The sequence below is a fragment of the Protomyctophum bolini genome (assembly GCF_963924005.1).
Source record: "Protomyctophum bolini genome assembly, chromosome: 18".
Lineage (NCBI taxonomy): Eukaryota > Metazoa > Chordata > Actinopteri > Myctophiformes > Myctophidae > Protomyctophum > Protomyctophum bolini.
In genome coordinates this window covers 17,564,939-17,590,733 of record NC_137879.1, presented here as the reverse complement: position 1 = coordinate 17,590,733, position 25,795 = coordinate 17,564,939, and the positions used below count along the sequence as shown (strand labels likewise).

The window sequence follows — 25,795 nt, the reverse complement described above, 5'->3', positions numbered from 1 at the left end:
GGAGCCGAGCTTGTTACAACACATTCACTGCCATTGGCGAGATATGTGATCAGAGATCAATAGCAGTGAACTGTTGGATTTCAGATGACGAGATATCTCGTCATTTCGTGCTCTTCGCCAAAGTAAGAATGGCTCTAGCCTAGGTTGCTAGGATACCGATAAAACCAGGGACGCCATATTGAAACTCGAGAGTTTCAATATGACACACGTGACACAACATCTGTGGTCATCTGCCTGAATGAAAAGAGAAGACACTAGGGGAAAGGGGTGAGAGGATGAGGAGAAGTGGGAAAGGGAGAAGAATTAATAGCATTGCGTGACATGGGGGGGCCGCCGAGAGAGAGAGAGAGAGAGAGAGAGAGAGAGAAGAAGACAACGTGACACTGTGTGAAGTGAGAAAGGGATGACATTTAAGCCCCCCCCCGTGCAGACAAGACGTACAGGCAAACCCTAACCTGAAAACAAAACAAATCCATTACCATCCATGACATTGCCTTCCTGTGAAACAACTAATTATAAAGGTTAATCTGAGATTATAAGAATCACTTAAAAGTATCAACAACAATATACACTACAAACAGCAGATTGAAACATCGACAGTACTTCTACTAAAGAACTTGACAGTATTGCCCAGAGCCCTCAGCCCTCTTACTAAAAGTCAGATCTTGATTTTCCAGTTTACTTCCATTGAACAGAACACATCCCATCCACATCTAAACAACATGTGATACCTATTTACATAGTTTGGCCTACAGTATTTACAGAGTGGCTTGCTGTGCTGTGCCAAGAGCAGTACTACCTGCGTGTGTGTGTGTGTGTGTGTGTGTGTGTGTGTGTGTGTGTGTGTGTGTGTGTGTGTGTGTGTGTGTGTGCGACTGTGCGTGTGTGCGTGTGTGCGTGCAAGCTGTGCACGCATGTGTTTGAACAGCATACTGTCCAAAGTGTGAGTTTATTAGAGTATGTGTGCAATCCGTAATGTGTAATGCATATGGAAATAAGCTTTTAGCTATGTGGTGTATAAATACTGTATTTTAATGTAATGTATTTTCTGTATAAACATACCTACAGTATCAATCAATCAATCAATCAATCATATTTGGCTGTTGCAAACATTTTGTTTACCTTCTGTACTGGCAGTACACATTAGATTACTTTCTTATGAAACCACAGTCACTGCTGCTATGTACATAATCTGTACATCAGCGCCCTAATAATGACTAATGCAAATAGAGGAACATTTACTCACTTTGGGCCTGATTTTTCAAGCAACCCAGATTCAATTTCTCCTCATTCCTCTGTACATTCACATGGGGCTGCAGTGGTTCTGGGGGTAGACTGGTTGTCTGACAATTTGAAGGTTCCTAGTTCAATCCCCGGCTTCTCCTGTTATCATGTCGAAGCACTAAAACTAATTTCACACACTAATGTAAACCTGCAATAAAGTTGATTCTGAAGTGTCCTTGAGCAAGACTCTGCTCCACCGAGCAAGGTGGTGTCCGTGACTGCATGGCCTCTTACCTCTTTAACCCATTTAGGCCTGACGTCGAAAATTATAAAATGTCTTCCTGGCAGTTTTCTGTCAGGATTTGTGCCACATTTTCACAATAAAAAAAAAAATAGCAGATCTACAAGCTCGTAGCGCGCCACTCGGTGGCACGCTATGAGCTTGTAGATTTGATATTTTTCAATAGCTAAATTATAACATAATGTTTAAAACAAAATGGGTTAAAAGGTTTTCAGTGCGTGGACCTCCAGAGAGGGGTAGTGACGTGAATGTGGACCATTCAGACTATTCTTTATGTTTCATGTAACTTCAGGGCCATGATGCACAGTTATCTATGACTGAATGGAATTTATCAACGTATGTTATGAATGATAAATGTGTTTGAAATAAATGCCCACAACACTTCCTATGTTTTTACAAAGACAATGAATGTGTCATTCTGAACATATATCTGTACATATTGTACATTATACAGTTTGGAATTATTGATATTTACTTGGTTGGCTTTCAGGCGTAGGGGATCTTAACCAACATAGAACAGCCAATGTTGTATTTCAACTCATTAAATGGTTTTATTGTGTGGGTGCCCTGTTACTTTAACCACACAGAGTACATACAGCAGACTTCATTGTATGCTCCAATCTGACCAATGATCTGTGGTACATGTCGTCATCCTCTCTTCTCCACTATACTAACAACGAGAAAAGTCCCTTAACAACTTATTTTTCCTCTTCTTATTAAAAGTCTTACTCAACATTACACCATATGGGGATGTTATTACACCATAGGAGTGGAAAAGGTCCATTAGGATAATTCTGTGGCACATTCAGCTGGAGTCCCTCCGGCAAGGGTATAACGATTTAGTTTCCCCTTGGCCAGGTACAGGACTGGGCAGAGTTCATCTAAGCAGACTTGGCCAATGTCGATTATAAAGGTTATAAAGTGGTAGCAGGTGTCAGAATGCCCTGAGGGACAGAGGATGAGAGATGATGGGGAAATGATGAGAAAGGGGCATCGGGTGGAGACACGGTGAGAAAGTGTGTCAAAGACAGAGCAAGCCAAGCAAGGAGAGGGAAACGCAGACAGTAAAGAGCAGATAGCTAGTGAAGAGTGTCAGGGGGTTGGCTAGCGTCCAAAATAACACATTATCAAAAGTGAAACAGTTGAAAATCAGCGACACGGTCAAATGTATAAATTAGTTATTTTCTTGCCATTGCCATTGAGTTACCCCTGTGAGTCTGACTCTGTGACTAGACTATATCTAATCCGTATAATTTACGTATGATTTGAAATAAAACTGGCCAAGCCTTTCCTTCTCTCTGCCAAATTGTCTTCCTCAGACAAACAGCCTCTCTCTCTCTCTCTCTCTCTGTCCACACACACACACACACACACACACACACACACACACACACACACACGCAGGGTATGTGTGTGGATGCATGTGTGGATTTGAGGGTAACATGTGACCCTCAAATCCAAAGGAAATCTGCACCAGGCAATGTATCCTATTGTACCCGGCCTAAGATACTGAATGATATGAAAAATATGACAAATTCAATAGTGTTGCACACAGTGGAATACTACAAGCTCTTTGGCAATGCGAGGACTGGCTCAGTGGTGGTTAGCAAAATCACTCGTGAATGCTTGTCAAAGTGCGCATTATTTGTGAAATATTGTGAGGATTGGCAAAAAAACAAACAAGCAAATCTAAGAAAATCCATAAAACTAGTGAAAATAGCTGATCTACATACAAGCTCACAACGCGGCACGAAGCAACACGCTTGTCTAATCTCTCTTTTGGGTCTCGACCTGAAAAGTTTGGGAACCACTGGCGTAGCCAAATCATAAACATCACATCACTCATGGTCATGGTCATGGGCAAAGGAAATCAATCCGCTTAAAAATGTGGAGACTGTCTTTTTTTAGATTTTAGATTAAATATCAAGTCAGCTAAGTGTAAGAAAATAAATGGCTCTAGGGATTTATCTTAGACCATGCAGCAGGAGTGCGAATAGTTCCATGGGGAAGCATCTTAAATCTGCAAATCATGACATAATAAAGTGTCTCTCTGCTCTAGTACAGAGACATTGATTTAGAACATTACTGGTTGACACTGAGGTATTAGTATTACATGAAACAAATGGCCTTCCCATACTGTACAGTATATATGTCCATTATTGCTGTCCATTACACCTATAAAATGTCAGCGATGGTACACAGGTTCGAATCCAGGGTAGGAAATGTATGAATTGCAGCTTTACTTTAATAACTACATCAGAACTGATAAACCGATAAAAATTGAGCTTAAGGCACCATGCCTCTGCCTAGCTGACTGAATGACGTACCAAAGCCATCCCAATATAGTCCTTTATAGCTCAGCATTCTTTACATTGGATTTGTCTTCACTACAGAGTGACGATTGGTTGTCTGATATGACAATACTGAGGTGTGATTGGCTGTCCGCTGGTTCAGACATGACTGAGATTAGCGGTTATATGCTTAAAACCCCTCCGCCCAATGACAAAATAATCAAGTGAGCAGCTGAACAGCACATGCTTATTATTGTCTCCACCAGGCCGAAGGCATGGGGAGAGAGTATGTGTTGCACTCCGTCCGTGTGTGAGTGACTGTGTGTGCGTTTGTCCGTCCGTCTGTTACCAGCTAATCTCCGGCACAGTTAAAGGACACACACGGACGGAGTACAAAACATGATTTGAGGCTTTTTGTTCAAAACGGGCCAATCCTGCAATCTTTGAAAGGCAATGTTAGCCAATTATGATGGAATATGAAATATTGGACAGATCCGTATTGAACACATGACTGTAGAGATACTGTGAACGATTTGCGGACAGATTGTTGGACAGAATCTGGAGGAGTAATATCAAAACATGTGTTTACAAAAGTCTGCCTCAATGTTTCCAGTGATTTCCAGTGATGGCCTCAATTTCTCCAGTAATGAAATACAAAAGTGGCCGTTCTGGAAAACACACACACACACACACACACACATTTCACATGGGGGTGCAAGGAGGTCTGGTTAAGGGGGCAATGCACTCGCCGGGTCTGGTGCAACACTGAGCAAGAGACAGAGTCAACCAGAGTCACAAAGTCAACCGTTTTGTGTCAGCCGTCTGGTGACAGAAGTGGGTCGTCGTGGTCACAATAAAACGTCCCCTCAGCCGCGGCCCCCGTCCTACAGTCATGAATAGACCTCCTCACCAGCCATCCCTCTGTTCTTCTGTGTCTCCATCCCTGTATCCTGACCAGCAGCCCCCGTGCTGTGAGTGCCACTACAAGAGTTTCCTCTGTTGGCTGGACATGTATGGAGAGCTAATAGTAATTGCCCACAGATGCAGCATCAAGGGGGAGGATGGTGGGCTGTAGAGAGAGAGAGAGGGGACTCTGAAAAGAATATTTAAAGGGGGGAGGTCATAATTGTGGTCTCTTTGAAATAGAGAGGGAGTGATTCAGTATCTCCATAGAGAACTCTGGATTGTCCACAGAGAAACTTTGGCTGAGTGACAGCATTGTGATGAATGGGACATTGAGGAAGAGTTTCAGGGAATATTTGACTCCACATAATGGATAGGTTCAAATGTTCTTTTAGGTCATTCTGTTTGCAGTTTGCCACATTCAATTCTTACAGTACCCAAGCGCCAATGGCTTAAACGTGACAGACAAATTCACTAAACTATCATGAATATTAACACAAGCGCCCCATATATGGTCATGCCTCATGACATCACGTGATGTTATCAATACTAAGCCCATATATGGAGATCCATGATGTCATCAATATTGGCCAGCAAATCTACATCTCACCTCAAACTTCAAACCCTTAGATCTCCACATTCATATGTTGGTCCTTCCCCATCCATCCTTCCTCTTTTGACTGATACCTGTCCATTTAAACTCTAGACGGGCCACCCCATTAGTGCAGCTGCGCCCGGCAGCCGGCGAAAACTAGAGTTCTCAACAGGCCCGAACATTAAGGCCCGGCCCTACATGGGCCCTCATCAAACCCTGTACACTCAAGACACTGCCGCCGCTGCCACCCTTAGATCTCCATATATGGAGCTGACCTGTTCTGACATTCCATATGTTGATCTGACCTCATCAAACCCTGTACACTCAAGATACGCTACATATATGGCCAGTACAGAATTCATTCCATAATGTTGTTCTGACCCCCCATGCCAAGCAGTCTGCTGTCACCCAGGCGGATGCGTGCACGCAACCTCGCCCTTTAGGGTGTGGTCGTTTCTCGCCCTCAGGCTGGTTATAGATGATAATATAAAAATCCCATCCTAGATTACTGGAGATGAGCTAAAAAATCTTAATAATTTTGTCTTCTGGCGGGTTACACCCTAACTCACATGGGAGGTGACAGATCCCATGACAGACATCAATCACACTAAATGTCACAGCATCTCCCGAAAGGTGGTAAACACCTGTCCTGTCTCTGTAGACTAGTGATTCCCCATCCCATGATTAGAGCCAGAACGATGCCAGATTAGGCCTATTACAGATTTTGAACAAAGAAAAACTCCTGAGCACCAGGGCTGTATATGTTACAAAACTATGTTGTGATATTGTTAATGTTGTTATAATATTAAAATTAAGATATGAATTGGGCATCCTTTGCTATTTAGACATTTCACAGTTTATTTATTTATTTTGTAAACCTTTGCTTTGCTTTACCATTCATTGTGTGTCTCAAGCTTGACTTATACCTGTAGCTGAATGCAAAAAGTAGCCAATCAACAATCTCACAATCTGATATTTATACCGGCACGCAGCCACACAACTATGCATAAATGTAAGCATTCCAATAATACAATACTACAATGAATTACAACCCTGAGTTTACCATAGTTTAAACAAAACCTTGCATGTCCCTTGTGGACCCATTTAAATTAACTGAGGACATTCCGCCACTGTACACTGCAGCATGAAACATGCCAGCAGATGGTGAACAGATTACAGCTTGTCAACAAAGTGGATTCAATCATGAACATGGTATAACATGAAAACTCTGAGGGGTATGCTACCTCCAAGGAAATCTGTGCTGTGGGAGTGTCTATATGCACCTAACACTACATTTCATTTCATGTTGTGGCAGCACAGGAACAGAATTAAATCTGCTTCCATATTGTCACAAGTGGTTTATTAACCAACATGTCCAAACGTGCTTAGCACAGCAAACTGATCCAGAAAGAGAGAGAGAGAGAGAGAACTGATAAAGAAATTAACAAGCCCAAAATGTCATAGTCATATTTTACCAGCTGCACACACATACACGTGCACACACATACACGTGTGTGCACACACACACACACACACACACACACACACACACACACACACACACAGGGGGTTTCGAATTTAGGATGGATGATGCCTACACTGCCCATGGAATGCATTGCTGGGTGACATGACATTCTTGTTGTATCGTGACTGAGGACATATGCCTTGATTTTGTGGATTAACTTTGCTGCACCTGAACTATTATGTCCTCTTATGCAATTTCCTCTGTGTGGACATAAATAAATTGTTAAAATGTCTCTCTCTGTGTGTGTGTGTGTGTGTGTGTGTGTGTGTGTGTGTGTGTGTGTGTGAGAGAGAGAGAGAGAGAGAGAGAGAGAGAGAGAGAGAGAGAGAGAGAGAGTGTGTGTGTGTGTGAGTGACAGAGTGAGGGAGTGAGGACTGTGAGGGAATGAATTAAGGAATGAAAAGAGAAAGAGAGCGAGCAGGGAGGAATAAAACCACCTGTTCCTCTCACTTTCGCCAATTAGTTTTGGTTCCTAAATCACCACCACCTGGGCTTTTTTTTAGCTCCAACATAGCCCCAATCTTATGAACTGACTGGAGTCTGGAGAGTGGAGACAGAGGCAATAGTGTTATAATAATATCTAGTAGATAGCCTGTAGTACTGTACTGTACATGTACATAATTTAATTGACTGGGGCTATCAACCTGCCTCGGGAGACCGCACCCAAATAGCGAGCGTGACGGCGAGAGTGCTGTCACACGTGCTTGTCACCGTATTGTCAGCACAGGCTGCACAGACCTGCCCTTAGAACCGAAGGAGGACGGAGTAACCTCGCCTCACCAGGCTTTCCACCAAGGACGGAGCCTGACGGAGGAGATGATTTAAGAATAAGAAGTGCAATTCGATGCTGTTTTCCAAAATTGTAGCCTATTAAAATTAATAACGAGAAATGCTCGAGTTTAGTAGCTAATATAATCCATGATGCCTTACCTTTAAATGGGATGAATATCCGAAGGGTTCTCCGCGCCTTCTTTGCAGCCGACACACCGGGCGGCACGCAGCAGGAACGAGCAATGTGTGAGACTGTGAGTAAAATATATCGGTCACTTCATCATAACATACACCTATGCAACACCGTTACACCGGTAATAGTATATCCCGAGAGAATATGCCCAGGATGCAGGCACTCCAGGCAGGAGGCGTCCACTTCCTCCCTATGTGGCAAAATCCAGACAACGTTCCATGAAACGTCTCTTTATGGCGGTCATAGCCTCTCTTCAACAGCTGTCCTCAGCAGCAGCAGCAGCAGCGCTGGAGCCCGGGACTCGGGACATGGTCTGTCAGTCTCTGTCCGACGTCCGTAGGCTACTCCGTAGTAAGCGGGAGGGAGGGAGTCGCTCTTGTATTCGCCCACCCGAGGAGACGGCAATATGCAAGCACCAAACCCACCAACGTTCACCTGTCCAACGTCTCCCTCTAGCGGGATTTGATAGGCTTACTATTGAGGCAGGTCGCTGCCCTCTAGTCGCTGCTAGGCTGACTGCTGCTTCACACATGACATTATTAAGCTTTAATTTTTACAGGTTATACACTGTGACTATACTAGACTACAATTTGTGCAGTAGCCTACATTTACTCAAGTGCATTACTTAAGTACACTTTTGAGGTATTCTTTTACTTTACTGGAGTATTTCCAATGTTCAGTACTGTACTTTTACTTCTATCCACTAGGCCTATAACCTATAAGCCTATAGGCTACATCTCAGAGGGAAATATTATATTTTTACGATTTTAAATAATAATAATTATTACAAATGTATGTATTAACCACTTATCCTAATTTCGGACATTTGAAAATAGCCCATCTGCTATTTTCAAAAGATAATACATTTTTGAAAACTTGTGGAATGGGACATTCTGCACAGTGAGTACTTTCCACTTTTTATGCTTTAAGTAGGCTACATTTTCATACCAATGCTTTTGTACTTTTACACATTTTTTATTTACCAGACTTTTAGTTGCACAGAGTGTGCATTGCAGTAGCCTATTGATACTTTTACTTAAGAAAAACATTCGAGTACGTTTTCCACCACTGAATTTGGGTAGCTATAGCCTACAGCAGATTAGGTTATGATAGCCTATAGCCTATTAAGCAGTTCTTCATCAGCTGTTTGTTGACAGGGTGTGTCAGGTGTGTCAGGGTGTGTAGACAACCCTTCTGGCTGTTAGTTAGGTAACCCATGTCTTACAACTCTATAACCTTTGATAAAGTGTATCTGTACTGTTATCAATCAATCAATCAATCAATCAATCAAAAAATGTGGTTGAGGGTTGTATTGTATCTATACACTAGGCCATATACAATAAATATACATTTAATAACCATACACATTTCTAAAACAAAAATACACCTCATGGATGCACCTGGGACGTATCCGATGGATTCCTCAGTGATGTATCCCAAGGCCATTGGGGTTTCGGGTCTTCCAACATCATACCCCTCTCTCAGGTGACCCAGCTGGGGTTGATCAAGCCCCGACATACTTCCCAGTAGCTACCCTCGATCAGTCCCATTAGGGAAAAACCAGGGCCACACAATCCGTTCCTCCTCAACTCCTCTGCCGGGACTGGGAGCCGGGAGGTACTATTCTGTATTATTATTTACTATTCTGTACCTCCTGGAAGGACTAGGCTCTGTGCATGGGTTGACTCCTGTCCGGGCCCCTCCTACGCCTCACCAGGTCCACTCCTGCTCTCACCAGGTCCAGCACCATGACTCCCAGCACTAGGCACTGGTGTGGTGGATGTGGTGGATTCTCGAGCCGTAATGGTTCTGCAGATACCCCCTAGCCCATGGTGGTGCCACAGGCTCCGCTTGCGGCTTGAATGGCCCTCCTAAAGGCCTCACCGTGGGTTGTTGGGCTTCTTCCTCACAGAGACACAGGCTGTGGCGCCAACCCATCCTGCTCCCGTTTATTTTCCTTCTAAATAAAATAGAAAAACAGAACTTTAGGAAAAAAACACTTTCATTTGAGGTATTGAAAATAAATCTCTAACTTTATACGAGAATTGTGTGTATAGGACTGAAATTAATGCAAAGTAGCATGCTTTATTACTCATGTGAAACTGGAAATTTCAGAAGCCTTTCAAACCATAGGCCTATTATCAGCAATAATGTTTATATGTGGCTTAACGGTATAATCTTTTGGACAGGGAGCGGGGGAATTCTAGCAAGTGGCTATTCAAATATGTAACACAATTCTACAGCGATTTCCTTATTATTATTACTTGTTACTTGCGCAAGCACAGCACGCAAGTACTGTGATCGGCTGGGTATGTATGTCAGTGTTGTCCACTAAGGTACGTTTGGTGATCAGCTGGGAATGTATGTATGTATGTCGGGGTAAGAATGGTGGTCCCTTATTGGCTGTTGATGGTGACATAACTTCGGGTTACTTCAGTAATCTCAGTTGTTTTACTCGAAGAAGAGAGTCATTAAGACGCCCTTCTGCTTTGTCAGCAGTAGAAAGGTAGATTGATAGCCTGATAGGAATGACGCTCACGGGCCCAACTCCCGGTTTTATACCGAGTGGGTGGGGTTGGGGTCTGGACTGACGCTTTCACATCCAATGAAATGGTTGAGTACATGAGGGGTCCTGTGAATTTGCGCCACCTGGTGGCGGGATCCCAAATGACAATCTTGAAGAAGAGAGTGAGGAACTTAAGGCAACTAAGGTACATTTCAAGGTTGGTTACAAGGTCAATAACGGGTCTAAAGGATTTAGAACAGCAGTTGTAATAGACATTAGTTATAGTAGCAGTACTTGCGCACTCAAGTAGGCCATGTATGGCCTACTTGTGTGCAAGGCGCAAGTTGGCACCTCAACAGTGAATTTCTAGTTATTTACTATAGTCCTACTATAGACTCCAGGACATTACAGCTGGCCACAAAATATCACAGGATCTATTGAATGTGAAGGGTGATACTAGTAGGGGGATGCCTACTGTCTGTGTGTGTACTATAGGCTCAATATCTCAGTTTGTCACCTCCTTCACATTCAATACATCCCGTGATCTTTTGTGGCCAGATGCAATTTACTGGGGTCTAGTAGGACTGTAGTAAATAATGGGAACAGAACACTTACTGATAAAGTTCATGAGATAATGCTTAACTAATACATTAATTAAGCATTACTTCATCATAATTCATCATGATTAAGTCATCTTCCATTTCACCAACAATAATAGGCAAAATTACCAGGGTTTTGCAAAAAGCATTTAATTAAATGTAAAATTTGTATAAAACATTGAAGAAAAACACAGAATAAATACATTCATTGTGAAACAAAGAACAGAATGATTTCAGAATAGTGGAGTGAATTACAAATGGTTGCCAAAGACCAAAGGTCTGTTTCATACACAATAAAATGACCCCAAACATGTTTGAAAGTGAAATATCCGTATAATAACATACGCAGACTTCAATCCAGAATTTGTGGACTAATGGCAACACACTGAAACATATCTGTCCTTTGTGAACGGTAGTTGTACACTTATTGCATTAGGGTTCAAATGTTTTAACTCTGAGATTGTACAAATTATTTTGAGTTTCAGACTTACTGAAAGACCAAAAAAGAAATGGTTCTCTTCATTCGATGGTAAAAGTAATAAAATGTGCATAATCAGTACACATGAAAGCATATGTTAGCCTGCTAGGCTAACATACTGTACATACAGTACTTACCCGACCTCAGGATACATCACTGAGGATACGTCCTAGGTGCATCCATGCAATGTATTTTTAGTTATAGTTATTCTATTTATAGTGACTCATAGGAATAGACTATGTGACAACCGGGTATAGTCTGGTGACCACCGGAGAGACCGGTGACAGCCGGAATGTTGATGGCACCCGGATGAGCAGTATGGGTTAGCGCCCCAGCCTGTGTCCTGGCCCAACAAACCTCGGTGAGGCCTTTAGGCCTCCCTGCTGTCCCCCACTTTGAGAACCACCGCCACACGGAGTTCTGGTCACTCCTGGATTCCTAAGGTTTAGACTAGAGTGTGGTCTTGTCTTGGCTTCCCTCAGCCACTCACTGAAGCACTTCTCCATGGCTCTCCTGCTATCGTAGCTGCCCACGTTGACGGTGGCAATGACCTTGATGGGCTGCAGCCACTGGACAAACCTCTTCATCTCCACAAAGCTGCTGTGCTCACTGTAGGGGACGCCTGTTGAGACAGAACGTATGTAGAATGGAGTCAGAGTGTTGCCTCCATCAGGCTGAAATACAGCACATTCTCACGTCACATAATCCTCTGTCGGGTTGAGTTATCATGTTTAGAATGAAATGTTTACAGTTGAGTTATAATGTTCAGAATTAAATGTGTACTGTTGAGTTATAATGGAGAGAATTACATTTTTACTGTTGAGTTATAATGGAGAGAATTAAATGTTTACTGTTGAGTTATAATGGAGAGAATGTTTGGGAAGACTGGTTGTTTTCGTTTAAATTGTATGCAATACCTCTTGTAAACCAGTAGGTGTCCTACCTGACCACAGCATCTAAATGTCTCAATGGAAGAGCAGAGAAAAACTCTCCAACCACTGCACAATGTGTACATGCCACATGGCACGCACATTGAAAAAAACAAAGATAATAAAACTAAAAAAGCTAGAAGCTAGAAAACTTGTCTAGGTCCTGTGGTCAGGTGGTCTAGCTAGGCCAGGAGTCACACGTTTTGATGGCTGTACTAATAATAATAATATCTCAGATTTATGTAGGCTAGCGCTTTTCTAAGTACCCAATGTCGTAATGAATTCATTTGTACCAAATCTGGGGGAAATTAGATCAGTGGAGCTTCTTCTGGTGTTGTGTCCGTGGGTGTTTCTCACTAGTAGTTTGAAAGGTACATGGGCACACTGGTACCTTGAGTATCTTGAAAAGGCCCATTGCAAGTTGCTGTCCTAATTCAGGTTAGGTGAGTCCTCCTAGGTGTGGTTTAGTACTAATCTAGTTTGTTTTGAGAGGTCTGTAGTTTGATTTGAGTGCCTTTGAGGTGCTAAAGTACCATGAGGTGCAATCATATTCTTTGGTTGACTTTCCTGATTACCTTTGTTTGCCATTTTTTCAGCGGAAAGGTTGTTATCTAAAATAAAACACGGATAGATAATCTGTTCTTTCCTTGTGATAACATCCACTCTGATCGTAAAGTCTTTCGCTTTACTGTTAAAATAATGGGTTCCGTTTGGCCTAGGTGTAATGACAGTCGGTTATCGGCGAGCCATGTGCAGTACAGTACATGCATTTTGTCCTTACAGGTCCGCCAAATCTTTGTGTGATAGGAACTGTTTCAAATGTTATTCTTTTGCATGAACCACTTGAACCCTAGCATCATGTGTGTGTGTGTGTGTGTGTGTGTGTGTGCGTGCGTGTGTGTGTGTGTGCGTGCGTGTGCGTGCGTATGTTGTGTGTACCGTAGATGGTGATGTTTCCGCGGCGCTGAGGCTGGATGTCCTCCACGTTGTCCGCCTTCTGACTGAAGGTCCATCCCGTGGGCTTGAAGGCCAGCAGCTGGTCGTACTGAGCCGAGAACCTGCTCAGGTACTCCGGCAGATGCTGATGAGAGGAGACACAACAACCGAAAGGTTTTTCAGGCCAAGGACCCCATTTGACCACATTATATTTTCGGCTAATGTTCCACTCAGAATAGGGATGGGAGGGTTCACGGGACCCTGACGAAGGCTTTTACAGCCGAAACGTGTAGGTCTTTCTTTTTTAATGCTCTTTGCAGAGATGCCGCTTCAATAAAGGCTTTTTTACTTGACTGTAGCACAGTGTATTGGATCTCTTTTTGTATTATCAGGGATGGGAGGGTTTTTGGGTGATGAAAAAGAACAAAAGTTCCTATCACACAACTTGGCACTGCCCCTGTAGTAACTCTGAGGAGTCCCGGACCCCCAATTGAAAACCCCTGCTCTAATACTGTACTGTACTTAGTAAAACAAACCTGACTTTACAACTGCACTTGGCTTTGTTGCATCTACACAAAATCTGCTTGAAATTATCCAATCTACAAACTCTCGTGTAGATCACTTGTCACGTGTAGAAGCTTGTAGATTCAAATATCTTCCCCAACAATGACATAATGCCTAATACAGCGATGCCAGGAATAAAGTGATCAACCAAAATTAAACTTCCATAGTAGTCACTGTATAGATTACATTTGCATATAGTAGGATATGCATGTTTATAATTATTAAATACAGCGTACATAATTACATTGAGTCAAACTGCCTGTGGGGAGATAAGGATGTAATTAATTAGCTACACTTTAATGTTCTTTAATGTTCCCATGCCTTTGATGAGCCTCCTCTAGACAAACATTTTAATTTACACATTAGGGGTATGTGTAATTAATCAAAATCTCTAAATAATTGACAACCCACACTTTAGAAAGTGCTCAGGCTGCAGTTTTTGTTATAGGAAGGAAGGAGTTTCAGACACCCAGAAGGTCCCAAACTTTTTTCAGAGCAGATCTATAAGCAGTACTATTATTAACTCAAGTCATCGCAAGATGATGCGTCGTAAGCTTGTAGATCGGCTATTTTCATTCAAACCTCTTCCCCAACCACGTCATGGTAGACTGTTAGTAACTTCAGACTTCCTGAAGCAATTTCACAAAGATTAGTTTCACCGTATAGTATTACAATTAAGCCGCGTTCACACCGCCAGAAGCTAGAAAAATACAGCAAGCTAAAATGATTTTGAAGCTGCCTTGCTTTCAGAAAGTGGGCGTGCCCAAGCGACCTGTCACTCAAGTCGAGGCTGGAGCGATCAGAAAATAGACCGTTTGAACAGGCGCGCATTTTAAAGTCTAAAATGTAAAATAACCTATTTATGGAGAAATAAATAATATATTCTTGGTAAACATACTTTGGTAAATAACCGAACGAGCCGACGGACCGGTCTCCTCCCTCGTACCCCTGCTCATGTGCTCATCTTGGGGGGAAGACAGCCTCTGCTCCTCTCCGCTGTCCTCTCCCTCACCACTGCACCAAGATCCAATTAAAAATTATATATTTTAAATAGTGGCTGTGTATATAATGTTAACGTTGATTTGGCAAGAGCCAACCATATTTATGGAAATAAATTGTATTAGCCAGCACGACGTGGAAGCAATTAAAACAACTTGTGTTTACATGTCTCCCGGGGAAGGGACACGCTGTCGGTCTGTCACTGACCCTCGACCCCCGGCTGCCCACTGATGTATTCCTATCTCGGGGGAGTAGGAGGCCACCCCTCCCTCTCTCACAGCATCTGCGAATTTAATGTTTGCTTCAGATGATGTGAAACGTGGACAAGGCATACTTTCATTAAAGGGGCATTCCATTCATTTTCAACATTTTACTATGTCATTAATATACCTTAATATACCTTAGAGCTGTTCATTAACATGGTGAATCACATCTTGATGACATCATCAAGATGTTATTCACCATGTTAATGATTTTTTGGAAAATACTTGAATGAATCACATTAGTGGAATGTCCCTTTAAGTAATTAATAAAATAACCATTATCACTGTGGCAGAACGGGTGATGGCCGGGTCTTTTTCTTTGCTACTCGCATTAGCCGTGACTTCTTCACCAAAAGGTTTCAACAAACCAGGCAGGGGGTTGTGCACTGATCAGTGGGCTGTGTGCTTCAACTGTCCTCGGGTTGGGAGAGGTGGGTAATTGTGGGTTGGTCTGTCACAATGTGAATTGAAACCCATTTATTCCTGATAATGGTTATTATTTCATTTATAAAAGTATGTCATTGCCCGGTGATTGAAAACAGCGGCTGCACTCGTGCAGGGTGATAGACCGACGCTGCTCATCCCCTCCCTTCTTCCCGGAGAGAGTTGGGGGGGAAAAGGCAGGGGTTTAAAAACGACTGGTTTAAACTATATGTTTAGTTCTTTGTCCATCTACAGTATCTAGACCTATTTTTGATTCCAAACGGCAATTTCCGCCCCAAAAAGCGTCACGTCTGCATGCCCGAAGCTACCTTGAAGCTGATCTTCATCATGGGCAGGACATGGACCTGTGCTGCCTTCCCGTCCGTGGTGATGAGCTCTCTGATGTGGTCCGACTCCAGACAACACATGGTGTTGTATTTGTCCCGGGACAGACACACCCTGGACCCCAACACGTCCGCCAGCGCTGAAAACAAACGCATGTTTCCATTCACTATTCACCCAAGCATAGCCGGTAGCTCACTGTTTCTCAAGGGGGGGTCCTTGATGGGGGTTTGAGGGGCTCTGCCACCAAATGTACTAGAATGTGGAATACATTATCATCATGCATTAAAATAATATTTGAATCTTCTTCTTTCAAAACTGGCCTGACAAAAACAAAAACAAATGGGAGATCACAAGGGGAGGTCATCTTGCCATTAAGTTAATGGCAAGCCGAAGGAGTTAGGTGGTTTTGACAGACAGCGTCGATAGACGAAGTGGTTCCGCTGTTGGGAGCACTCACCCAGAAACACCTTCTCTTTGCCCACAGAGTAGGAGCCACACACCACCAGGGTGCGAGGGGCGAGCGTCACTGCCTCGAAGGCCGTGTTGGCCGCGAAGCTGATCACCTTGTCCTGCGCGGGGAATGTGTACTCTGGACTGCAGTAACTACAGAGGAGAAAGGGATCAATAGACAGCTACAGGGCTATAGGTTAGGGTTGGGGTCAATAACATGGGTTCCAGCTACAGGGCTATAGGTTAGGGTTGGGGTCAATAACATGGGTTCCAGCTACAGGGCTATAGGTTAGGGTTGGGGTCAATAACATGGGTTCCAGCTACAGGGCTATAGGTTAGGGTTGGGGTCAATAACATGGGTTCCAGCTACAGGGCTATAGGTTAGGGTTGGGGTCAATAACATGGGTTCCAGCTACAGGGCTATAGGTTAGGGGTCACAGGGTCACCCACGTGGTGTCCAGGTACAGGGTCTGGACTTTACAGCTGAGTATCTCGGGGTACGTCTCCATGGAGGGGTCAGCTCTGAAGTCTCCTGTGTGAAGCACCGTCTGTCCGTCAGGCAGCATGAACAGCAGCATGGCCGATCCTGGACAACTGTGGAATACAACACACACACACACACACACACACACAGGCAGACACAGGCAGACACAGGCACGCGCATGCACACATGCACATTTTTCAAAAACCTCTTTAGGATTCAGAAAAGTGCTTCTCAAAAATAACAGATACAAGCTCACAGTGCGTGACTTCATGCCAGGCTGCAAGCTCGTACATGATACATCTGCTATTCCCATGAAGTCTTGAATTAGTGGAATTTAGTTTTTGGTCTTTGTAATCATAAATTGCACAGATATGACAAATTATTTAAATATACAAATAAATCCCTGATTTTTTACAATGTTTTCTTTCCAAATAATGTACAAAATAGTGGAAACAGTTGATCTGCAAGCTTGTAAGCTTAGATAATATCTATATTTTTGAAAAATGTATGGACATTTGTCGATGTGGAAACTATTGACGTCCATGCAAAAAATTATTTAGATTATCTCAAATGATTGTGATTAGGCGTGTTTAGTGGCGTGGTCAAGGGGCGGAGCAGCGGCTCCTCAGTGTGTGACTCACTGGTTGGCGTCCAACAGGGTGACTCTGACACCGTCCACTGTCATCTGGACGTTCATGGGCAGGATATGGACATACTGCTCTGACACCCTCAGCTTGCTCATCACCAGGTTACCTGTGATCTGAAACATGCATGTGTGTGAATGCACACACACACACACACAGAGGCGGAAAGTTCTTATAACGGCAGGGGGTTCAAGCACCTCCCCCCCCCCCCCCCCCCCCCCCAGCGGTGGAAAAAAAACGAGTTTTGTTTTTTCGAACAAAAGCCACCTTATTAGCATTTGAATGCGGCATGCGCGGCGGCCCAACACCTATCTTGTAACCCCTCGTAAAGGTATGTCACTTGTGACTACGTGTATGACAACATGACCACTGGGGAGGGGACATTTCAGTGGACAGTCAGTGGGTGCATAATTTACTGCAGTGCATATAGATATATTTTGCCAAAATGCAGTGGGTTCAGTCGCGCCTTTGCCAAAATGCCAGGGGGTTCAATCGCGCCTCTGAACCCACGGAGTTTCCGCCACTGCACACACACACACACACACACACACACACACACACACACAAGCACATGGCTTTGAATTTGAAGTGTAGCAGATCTACAAGCTCCCAACATGTCATGCTGCAAAGCATTGTGGGCTTGTAGATCAGCTATTTTGATTTAAAATAAATAAATAAATATTTTTCATGTTCGCATTTCGTGCCATCTAACGCAGCTTTGAATATATATTTTTTGCGTCAGCCCTATATTGCATCTGAAATGTTTTACTTTTGTAGTTTTAGTTGACTATCCAAAGATTGTAGTTGACTAAATCTACAGTTGATTTAGTCAAAAATTACAAAATAATATGTATTTTTGGCGGGTCGTGATGGCGTTGTAATGCCTGATATATACTTCGCTGCGTGCCAAAGATTGCCGATCTACAAGCTCCCAATGTGTCGCAGATATGTTGTGAGCTTGTAGATGGGTCTTGAGCTGAAAGGTTTGGGAGTCACTGCTATAAGAGACTGGAGTCACTGGACAGGGAACAGATATAAACGGCAACTGGTTGGCAGAGGCATAAAAAAGTACATTGTTGCTGAGAATTGACAAACCGCGGGGGGATTGACATTCATGGCAACACCGAGGAAAAGTTGATTAAGGCGGTGTAGCGGATAAACGAATCAAGCATTTTCCTCCCTGCACAGTGGGTAAGCACAGCTGACGGGGTGATTTAGCTTTTAAAAAAAGGAAAATAAACCACCTGTGAAAGTAATCTCTTTTGGACCACAATACTTCAAAGTTGGCAATTTGAAGAGCTTTTAATCTTTTTTCTTTATAACTTAATAACTTTTCTGGGATATGTTTGTTCGCAGTTGAGGACTCAGAACTCAGATGATGATGGAATAAAATATGGGTCTTGTTTCCATTCAGCTCCTGGGTATTCAATTCATAATCATGACATGAAAAATAACAACAAAATTCAAATCATCATATAAAATAATAATCATTAAAAAAGATATAGTATAGGGTATAGGGTTGTCTCGCAATTATTTGTCATAATTGCCAATAGTTGATGATCTATAAGCTTACCACACGTCAAGAACTGACCTGCTATTTCTGGTATTTTTGAAAAGTATGGACATTTTTTAACATGGAAACGATTGACGATTATGCAAAAATAATTGCGATTATCTCAAATAATTGCGATTGTGTAATAATTGTGACAGGCCTATTTTACAGTGTAGATTGGGGGTCCCACATAAAATAATTGTATGAAGTGGGGGTCCGCTACTGCACAGGGTCAACACACTCACTCTGTTGCAGTAGATGGGGACTGTGGATTTCTTCTTCAGGCCTCCATAGTGGTCTGAGTGGAAGTGGGTGAGGAAGTACGCCGAGATGCCCTCAATCTCGCCATAATTGAAGGCGTCAATAGCAAACTTGGTGCCTGAACACAAAGAACATGATTATTAGATTAATGTATTGTAGAATACAAAACAAATTGATACATGGATAGATACAGTATGTCTAGTCTACTGTACTGTAGTGGGCAGAGGTTCTCAAACATTATCATGTCAAGGACCCCCAAATTAATATGTATTTGGTTGTGGACCCTCATCTGAAAATAATTTGTGCCAGGGGCATTTGTGTACATAGCAGATGTACAAGGTTGGTAAATCTTGCCATTTTCAAGCATTTAACATAATTATATTGCCACACTGTAATTTCACCTCATAAAAACACAAGACACAGACACAAACACACACACACACACACACACACACACACACACACACACACACACACACACACACACACACACACACACACACACACACACAATTAATCAATTAAGACCGGGAAAGCTTCTGTGTCATTTTATATTTAACATTATATATACACCGTACTTTAAACATTATAGTATACTTTGTCTATTCAAAAATAGCAGATAAAAATTTGTGCAAATTGCACAAAATGTGTGCATTTCTTTTTTAAACTAAAATCTTTGTTTCTGGGGGTCCCTGGAACGGCCAAATACATATAGTACAAAAGTTTAGAACCACTGACATAGATTTAGAAGCATATATTTTTTCATTATCCTAGTAGCAGTCTTCAGTCACCTGGGATCTTCTTGTAGAAGGGACATTGTCTGGGCTCCCCTGGCTCTCCATCCCTGCTCCACCTACTCCACGTTCTCCTCCCCGCTGGCCTGCCACCTCTCCCTGCACCTCCTTCAGCTCTTCTCCTCCCCGCTGGCCTGCCACCTCTCCCTGCACCTCCTTCAGCTCTTCTCCTCCCCGCTGGCCTGCCACCTCTTCCTACACCTCCTTCGGCTCCCGCTGCCTGGCTGTCACCCAAGGTCCCCGTGTCACCTCCTGCAATGTGGCTGTGTGGAACACCGGAGGAGGTGACAGCCCTGCTCCTGACCCGCCTGCCTCTCCTCTCGCCTCGCCTTTGCACGGAGCTCTCCACCGCCGGCGAGCTGTGAGCAGCACTCTCCCCCTTCTCCTCCTCCTAGGGGTGCAAATAGTTAATCAATTTAAATTGTTTTCAAAAATAGTGGAAAATCTTCGATCTACAGAGCTTTTAAATCTACTTTTTTCAGTCTTTGCATGACACCATTTTGCGACAAAGTCACACGTGTAACATTGTTGCTATGTATAAAGGATTAAACAAAGAAAAACATAGCTTCTCAATTATTTGAATTAAAACATTATCATTCCAATAATAGCCTGCATAATTGATAGCAGGCCTACCTCCTTCTCCTTGAGGGGCTTGAGCCCGAAAAAGACCCCAATGTCTGTCTGCTTCTTGCTCTGTCCCAATTGAGGCGCCCTGATGACGGACTGAGATGCTTGAGACAGTGAGCTTTGAGACGAGGAAAGGTCTTGATGAGGAAACAAGGCAGGTTCGTCTAAAACTCCACGAGGCACTTCTATTGAACCAGAGAGCGTCTGTCGCAGTCGGTCTAAAACCTTGCTCTGTGGGGACCGGAGGCAGCTGGAGCTGTGCGCTTTCCCCTGGTTTTGGCTTTCCTCTCTGCTGGAGCTGGGGGTGTGTAGAGCAGCTGCAGAGTCAGGCCCCTGATTACCAGGCCCTGACGAGGTGCCCGGGTCCACCTGGGTAACACAATAATAACATTTTACTTGACGGTTAATTGTCAAACTAATTATTGTGAGTAACAGTTTAATTGTGTTTTTGGCATTCAACATTGGAACATAATAATTAAAAAGAGATACATTTCTTTTGCATTTTAGGCTTTGCAAAGAAAAACTGCACAGGGCAGATATGACCAATGTACTAATAATTAAAAGAAATCATGTATTATGGCCCAAACAATGCCATATTATTAATAATTTTAGACTTAAAAAAAAAGAAGAAAACAGTTGAAATAGCCAATCTACAAGCTCAGCTAGTAGATCTGCTATTTCTGCAATTGTTGTGTTGGGATGTATGTAAATGTATGAAATATTGTCAAGGATTCTGATGACTATCTGAAATATTTGCAATTAGCCGCTCATGTATTAAATAACTGTGACTTTAATAACGCATAATATTTTGTCATTGTGACATACCTGGGAGTTGTCTGGGAAAGGCGAGACACCCTGCTCTCCGGTCCCGGCTTCCAGGTCATCGGCGAAAGTGCCGAAAAGCTCATCGTCGCTGAACAGCATCAAGGAGTCGTTGTCTGACTCGCATTCAGTCACACTATGAGGGAGCGAGCCCCCAACGATCTCCTCCTCCTCTTCTTCTGGGAACTTCGACAAAGGCGAATAGGAGATTTCATCGTCGTCACCGTCGGGAGAAAAGTCAGCTTTTATGAAACCTCTTTGAGGAGAAAAGTCTGTTTTTACGACAACTCCTTGAGGAGAAATGTCAGTTTTTACGACAGCATCTTCAGGAGAAACATCAGTTTTTATGAAAGCATCTTGAGAGGCCTGGCTTCCCCCGCCTGAGTTGGGAGGCTTTGGTGTCGACGACACTTCGGTTTTACTCCCCTGGGAAGAGCCTGTGGACTTGTTGCTTCCTCTGGAGGAGGTCGACGACCAGCCTTTCCTCTTCTTGAAATCCGCCGGGCCGGGCGAGCGCAGCAACAGGAGGCCGTTTGCGACCTTCGGCGGTGGCGTCCTTGGCGTCCTTGGCGGCGTCGGAAAGTCGCTGAGGTTGGACTGAGAGGAGAGGCTGACAACGCTGTCCTGTGAGTAGTGACGGGACGATATGAAAATTACATAACAATAATTGCAATTGAACTTATTTATCGCAATGTTCAAAATATGCTCAAAAGTTACAAGTTTTGCTTTTGTTAACCACTTGAACCCCCAGCATCCCTATTCTGGAGGGGAATGTTCTCCAAAAATAGCAGATTTGCTATTTTTGTGAAGAGTGAAATAAGAACGATCTTTACAGGTCCGTTTTATAAAGCATAGTGGTACTGAATTTGCAGCTATACATCCTAGTGTATGACGGAGGACAATTTCACGATAAATGAAAATCTTTAGATAATTGTGATTTTCTTTTTTATTATCAGGATAATAACAATTATGGTCCCATCCCTACCTGTGAGCTGTCTAAAATGGACCCAGAGGCCGGTGGTCCGGCGAGACCACCGAGGCTGGACTCAGCAGGGGTCTGTCTTTCCAGGAGACAGATGGGGTCCCCAGATGCCCGGCTGTGTGCCAGCAGCGTGTGACTGTACCTCCTGTAGTGGCTTGGAATGGTAGACGTGCACTGGAAGCCGTCAGGGCACTCTGTATGGACGGATTATGTACAATTATTAACTACTACTAAAAAGGCTCTTTGTTGTACATTATTTACCCAGGGTAGTTACTGAGCACAAGTGCTCATTTTCAGGGTCCTTGGTTTGAGAACCACTGCTTTAGGCCAGTATGTATCATTAACCACACGCAACGCGCTGTCAGGCCAATGTCTATATGTGGCATGCGCCTGAACCACTTGGCCAGCAGGCGCCTATGAATCTGCTACTTTTGATGATTTAAAATTAATAATTAATTTACGAATAAACACAAAAAGTTAGAATATGGTTATGAGAGGTTTCTGCCCGACAGCAACGATATAAAACGAATTGAGAACACTGCCTTTGTCGTGGTCCTCTCTGGGGGCGTCCAGGCACTCGGTGACGTGCCACCGTTGCGTCTGGACCACCAAGATGGAGAAGGGCATCTGACAGATGGGACACCACCTGTCACCTCCATCAGGCTGCGAGCCGCCCGCGCTGACCTCACCTGTAGTGGTGGGAAAACAAATAAATGTATCAATACTGCAAAACATTTCCTTGAAAATAGCAGATCTACTAGCTCAGAGTCACAACACGTCACTATATGCAACAGCAACACGCTTGTAGTACTAAATAATTTCAGGATGAAAATGGGTGCAGTGGTCCTTTGAGTACAACTATTAAGTACATTAGATGTACTTAGTTACTTTCCTCCCCTGCTTACCTGCACATATATTACTAATATTCACACGTCCACTCGTCAGGTCTCTGTCAACCTGAACTGCTTTGCTTCTCTTCACAGCAGAGGGCTTCCCAGAGGAGTTAGAGTCATTGTTTTTCACACTTTTTCTTTTCTTAAAGTCATTGTTGACGTTTTTTCCTTTCTTGGACGTAGAGGGTCCGTCTCCGGTTGTCGCCGGTCCCTCTCCGGTCCCGGCTTTCCTCTTTTTCCTCAGAGGTTTGTAGTCCCAAATGTCATCCTCACTTTCGTCTTGCTGTGACATTTGGGGGAGGAACAAAACATGGATGCAGATGCCTGTATACAGCCTGTTCAAAACAAAAGCATGTTGGAATGGATCACTTTCATCTGGGCTTCCATTATACAGTGGTCCCCCCCAGCAAAAATAAATGAAAGAGGATCCGATTCTTACCGACCCTAACCCTATTTCACACTTCGGCTATATCAAACATAGCTGATCTACGAGTAGCTTGTAGATCAGCTATTTTTCTAAATATCTTTTGAATAGGTTAACACTAATCTTCTCTAATTGGGCTCCCTGGCGTCACATATTTTCAGATGGGGGTCCTTGGCCAAAAATCTATTTCCTTACATGTTGCCTTGAGAATCAGACATACAGAACACACTTTCTCCCCGGACTGCAAATATAACATTTTTCATTTATTGTCTGTTACGTTGTATCATTGCACCTGTTACAGTGTATATAAATAATATATGACAGCATTATATTACATTGTAACATATCTAAAGTTAGCATTCCATAAAGGGTTGACACAAACGGTTGCCCGGGTAAATAAATGCCCCAGTAAATAAAAGGTTCGGGCAAGTGGAGTTTACTTTCAGGTTGACCGACGGGCAAGTGCATTCATGTCTTCATTCAATATTATTGGCTACTACTCATTAGAACAATGCTACCTTAACTAGCAGTTGCACTCAATTTGTTTTTCAAAGTGACTGTCACCACTTGGCAGTTATCGATTGTATTTAACGTTACATTAATATGTTCTAACTTCTAACACAATTTGTACCCAACATTGTCCTTGACCGACGGGCAAGTGCCTCTGAGACCTAGTGTCATTGTGTCAAGCATGTTAGAATTACAATTTACAATTTAGGCATTTAGCAGATGCTCTTAATCCACAGCAATTTACAGTAAGCAATTAACAACACGGTAATACAGCCTTTGCATACCCTGCAAGATTGCAAGTGGAGTCTGAAGAGGTGAGTTTTCAGACTACTGCTACAAAAGATATGTTATTAAGAATACTACTTCTACTGCTATGCCACCAAAATGTGGAATGCCAAACCACAACAGTCATGAAAAAGAGTGAATCCTACTCTCCTTCAAACCCACTCTAAAAGAGCACATGTGGCTGCAATACGGAACTGCATGGTCCCTGTAAAAAACAAAACAAAAAACAAGCCTGAACTGTACTGTAGGCTACTGTTCTTTTTCGATTAGTACTGGTTTTTATGATGTTTTTGAAAGCCATAGTGCTTTCTTGGGTTCAATCATTTTAGCATTGCATTTGTATTAAACTGTAGCCTATTCCTCTGTGCTTTAATTGTTTTGCAAACTGCAATACAGTATTCAATCAATCAATCAATTAATCAATCAAATTATGTTACCGATACAGCATGCTTTAAAAAAAATATATGGTATCTGTTGCATTGCTTTTAACGCATGGTAACTGTAATTTGTAATTGACATTTACCCTTAACGTTATTACATATCTGTTTTAAGCAGCCTAATCGATGTAACGTGACAGTGACAGCTGTCTCTTTTCGGCAAGCGACAGCATCGTACCACGGATATAAATGATACATGAATATATAATAAACAAATAGATAATAAACAAACTATTAATGTGTATTCTATTGACATGATCGTACACACTTACCGCCAGTAGAAGAACACAGTAAAGACAAGCCAGGACGCCCAGCAACACTTTCCACACGTTTCACAACAACGTTATTAACTATAACAATAAAATCAAAATTACTCACAATAAAGACAATATCAACGTTATGACTTTATCATGTAGTAAAAATCTAGATACTCTGAGAGCGTGATTTGCTGTGATTGATTACAAATATGCAGTACTGTCGAAAGTGCTGATGTGAATCTCCGCCCATTTCCTTACACTGCCGGCTGGCTTAAGATGGTTTATTCCCCTGTTTTAAGAAGGTATGTGGTTGTCAATTAAAATTAACATGATATAATTTCAAGCTTTTTACACTTTAGTTAAATATTTTTCTTAAATTTGATGACTCACGAACAAAGGTATAATACATAAATGTGTTTAAACAATCAACATTAACAATAAAACACTTCCCCTAGGACCAGCAGTGACATGCAGAAACAGGGGGGAAAGGCTGCCTCCCTTTGACACACAGGGCAAAACACCCTATGG

General features: G+C 42.8%; 2 protein-coding genes across 3 annotated transcripts in view; both read right to left on the bottom strand.

Annotated features, from left to right (window-relative positions):
* rhbdf1b (rhomboid 5 homolog 1b) overlaps window positions 1–8,127 on the bottom strand; it is a 48,733-nt gene extending 40,606 nt beyond the window's left edge. Inside the window, exon 1 of the mRNA XM_080789589.1 lies at window positions 7,770–8,127. The gene's annotated coding sequence lies outside the window, so the exon portion shown is untranslated. The remainder of the gene's footprint in view (window positions 1–7,769) is intronic.
* A 2,915-nt stretch (window positions 8,128–11,042) lies between these two features.
* dclre1a (DNA cross-link repair 1A (PSO2 homolog, S. cerevisiae)) lies at window positions 11,043–23,796 on the bottom strand. Of its 2 annotated transcripts, none has more exons than XM_080789587.1 (13): window positions 23,367–23,796; window positions 23,004–23,150; window positions 22,465–22,655; window positions 21,483–22,103; window positions 20,664–21,026; window positions 20,028–20,421; window positions 19,221–19,354; window positions 17,421–17,539; window positions 16,746–16,889; window positions 16,303–16,448; window positions 15,830–15,984; window positions 13,255–13,396; window positions 11,043–12,008 (listed from the first exon to the last, which is right to left on the bottom strand). In XM_080789587.1, exons 1-13 carry the CDS (start codon window positions 23,644–23,646, stop codon window positions 11,710–11,712), a joined length of 3,135 nt encoding a protein of 1,044 aa, XP_080645713.1. In that variant the 5' UTR covers window positions 23,647–23,796; the 3' UTR covers window positions 11,043–11,709. The 2 variants fall into 2 exon arrangements, with proteins under 2 accessions (XP_080645713.1, XP_080645714.1); XM_080789588.1 differs by having other exon boundaries at window positions 21,483–22,076.
* Window positions 23,797–25,795: the final 1,999 nt, after the last annotated feature.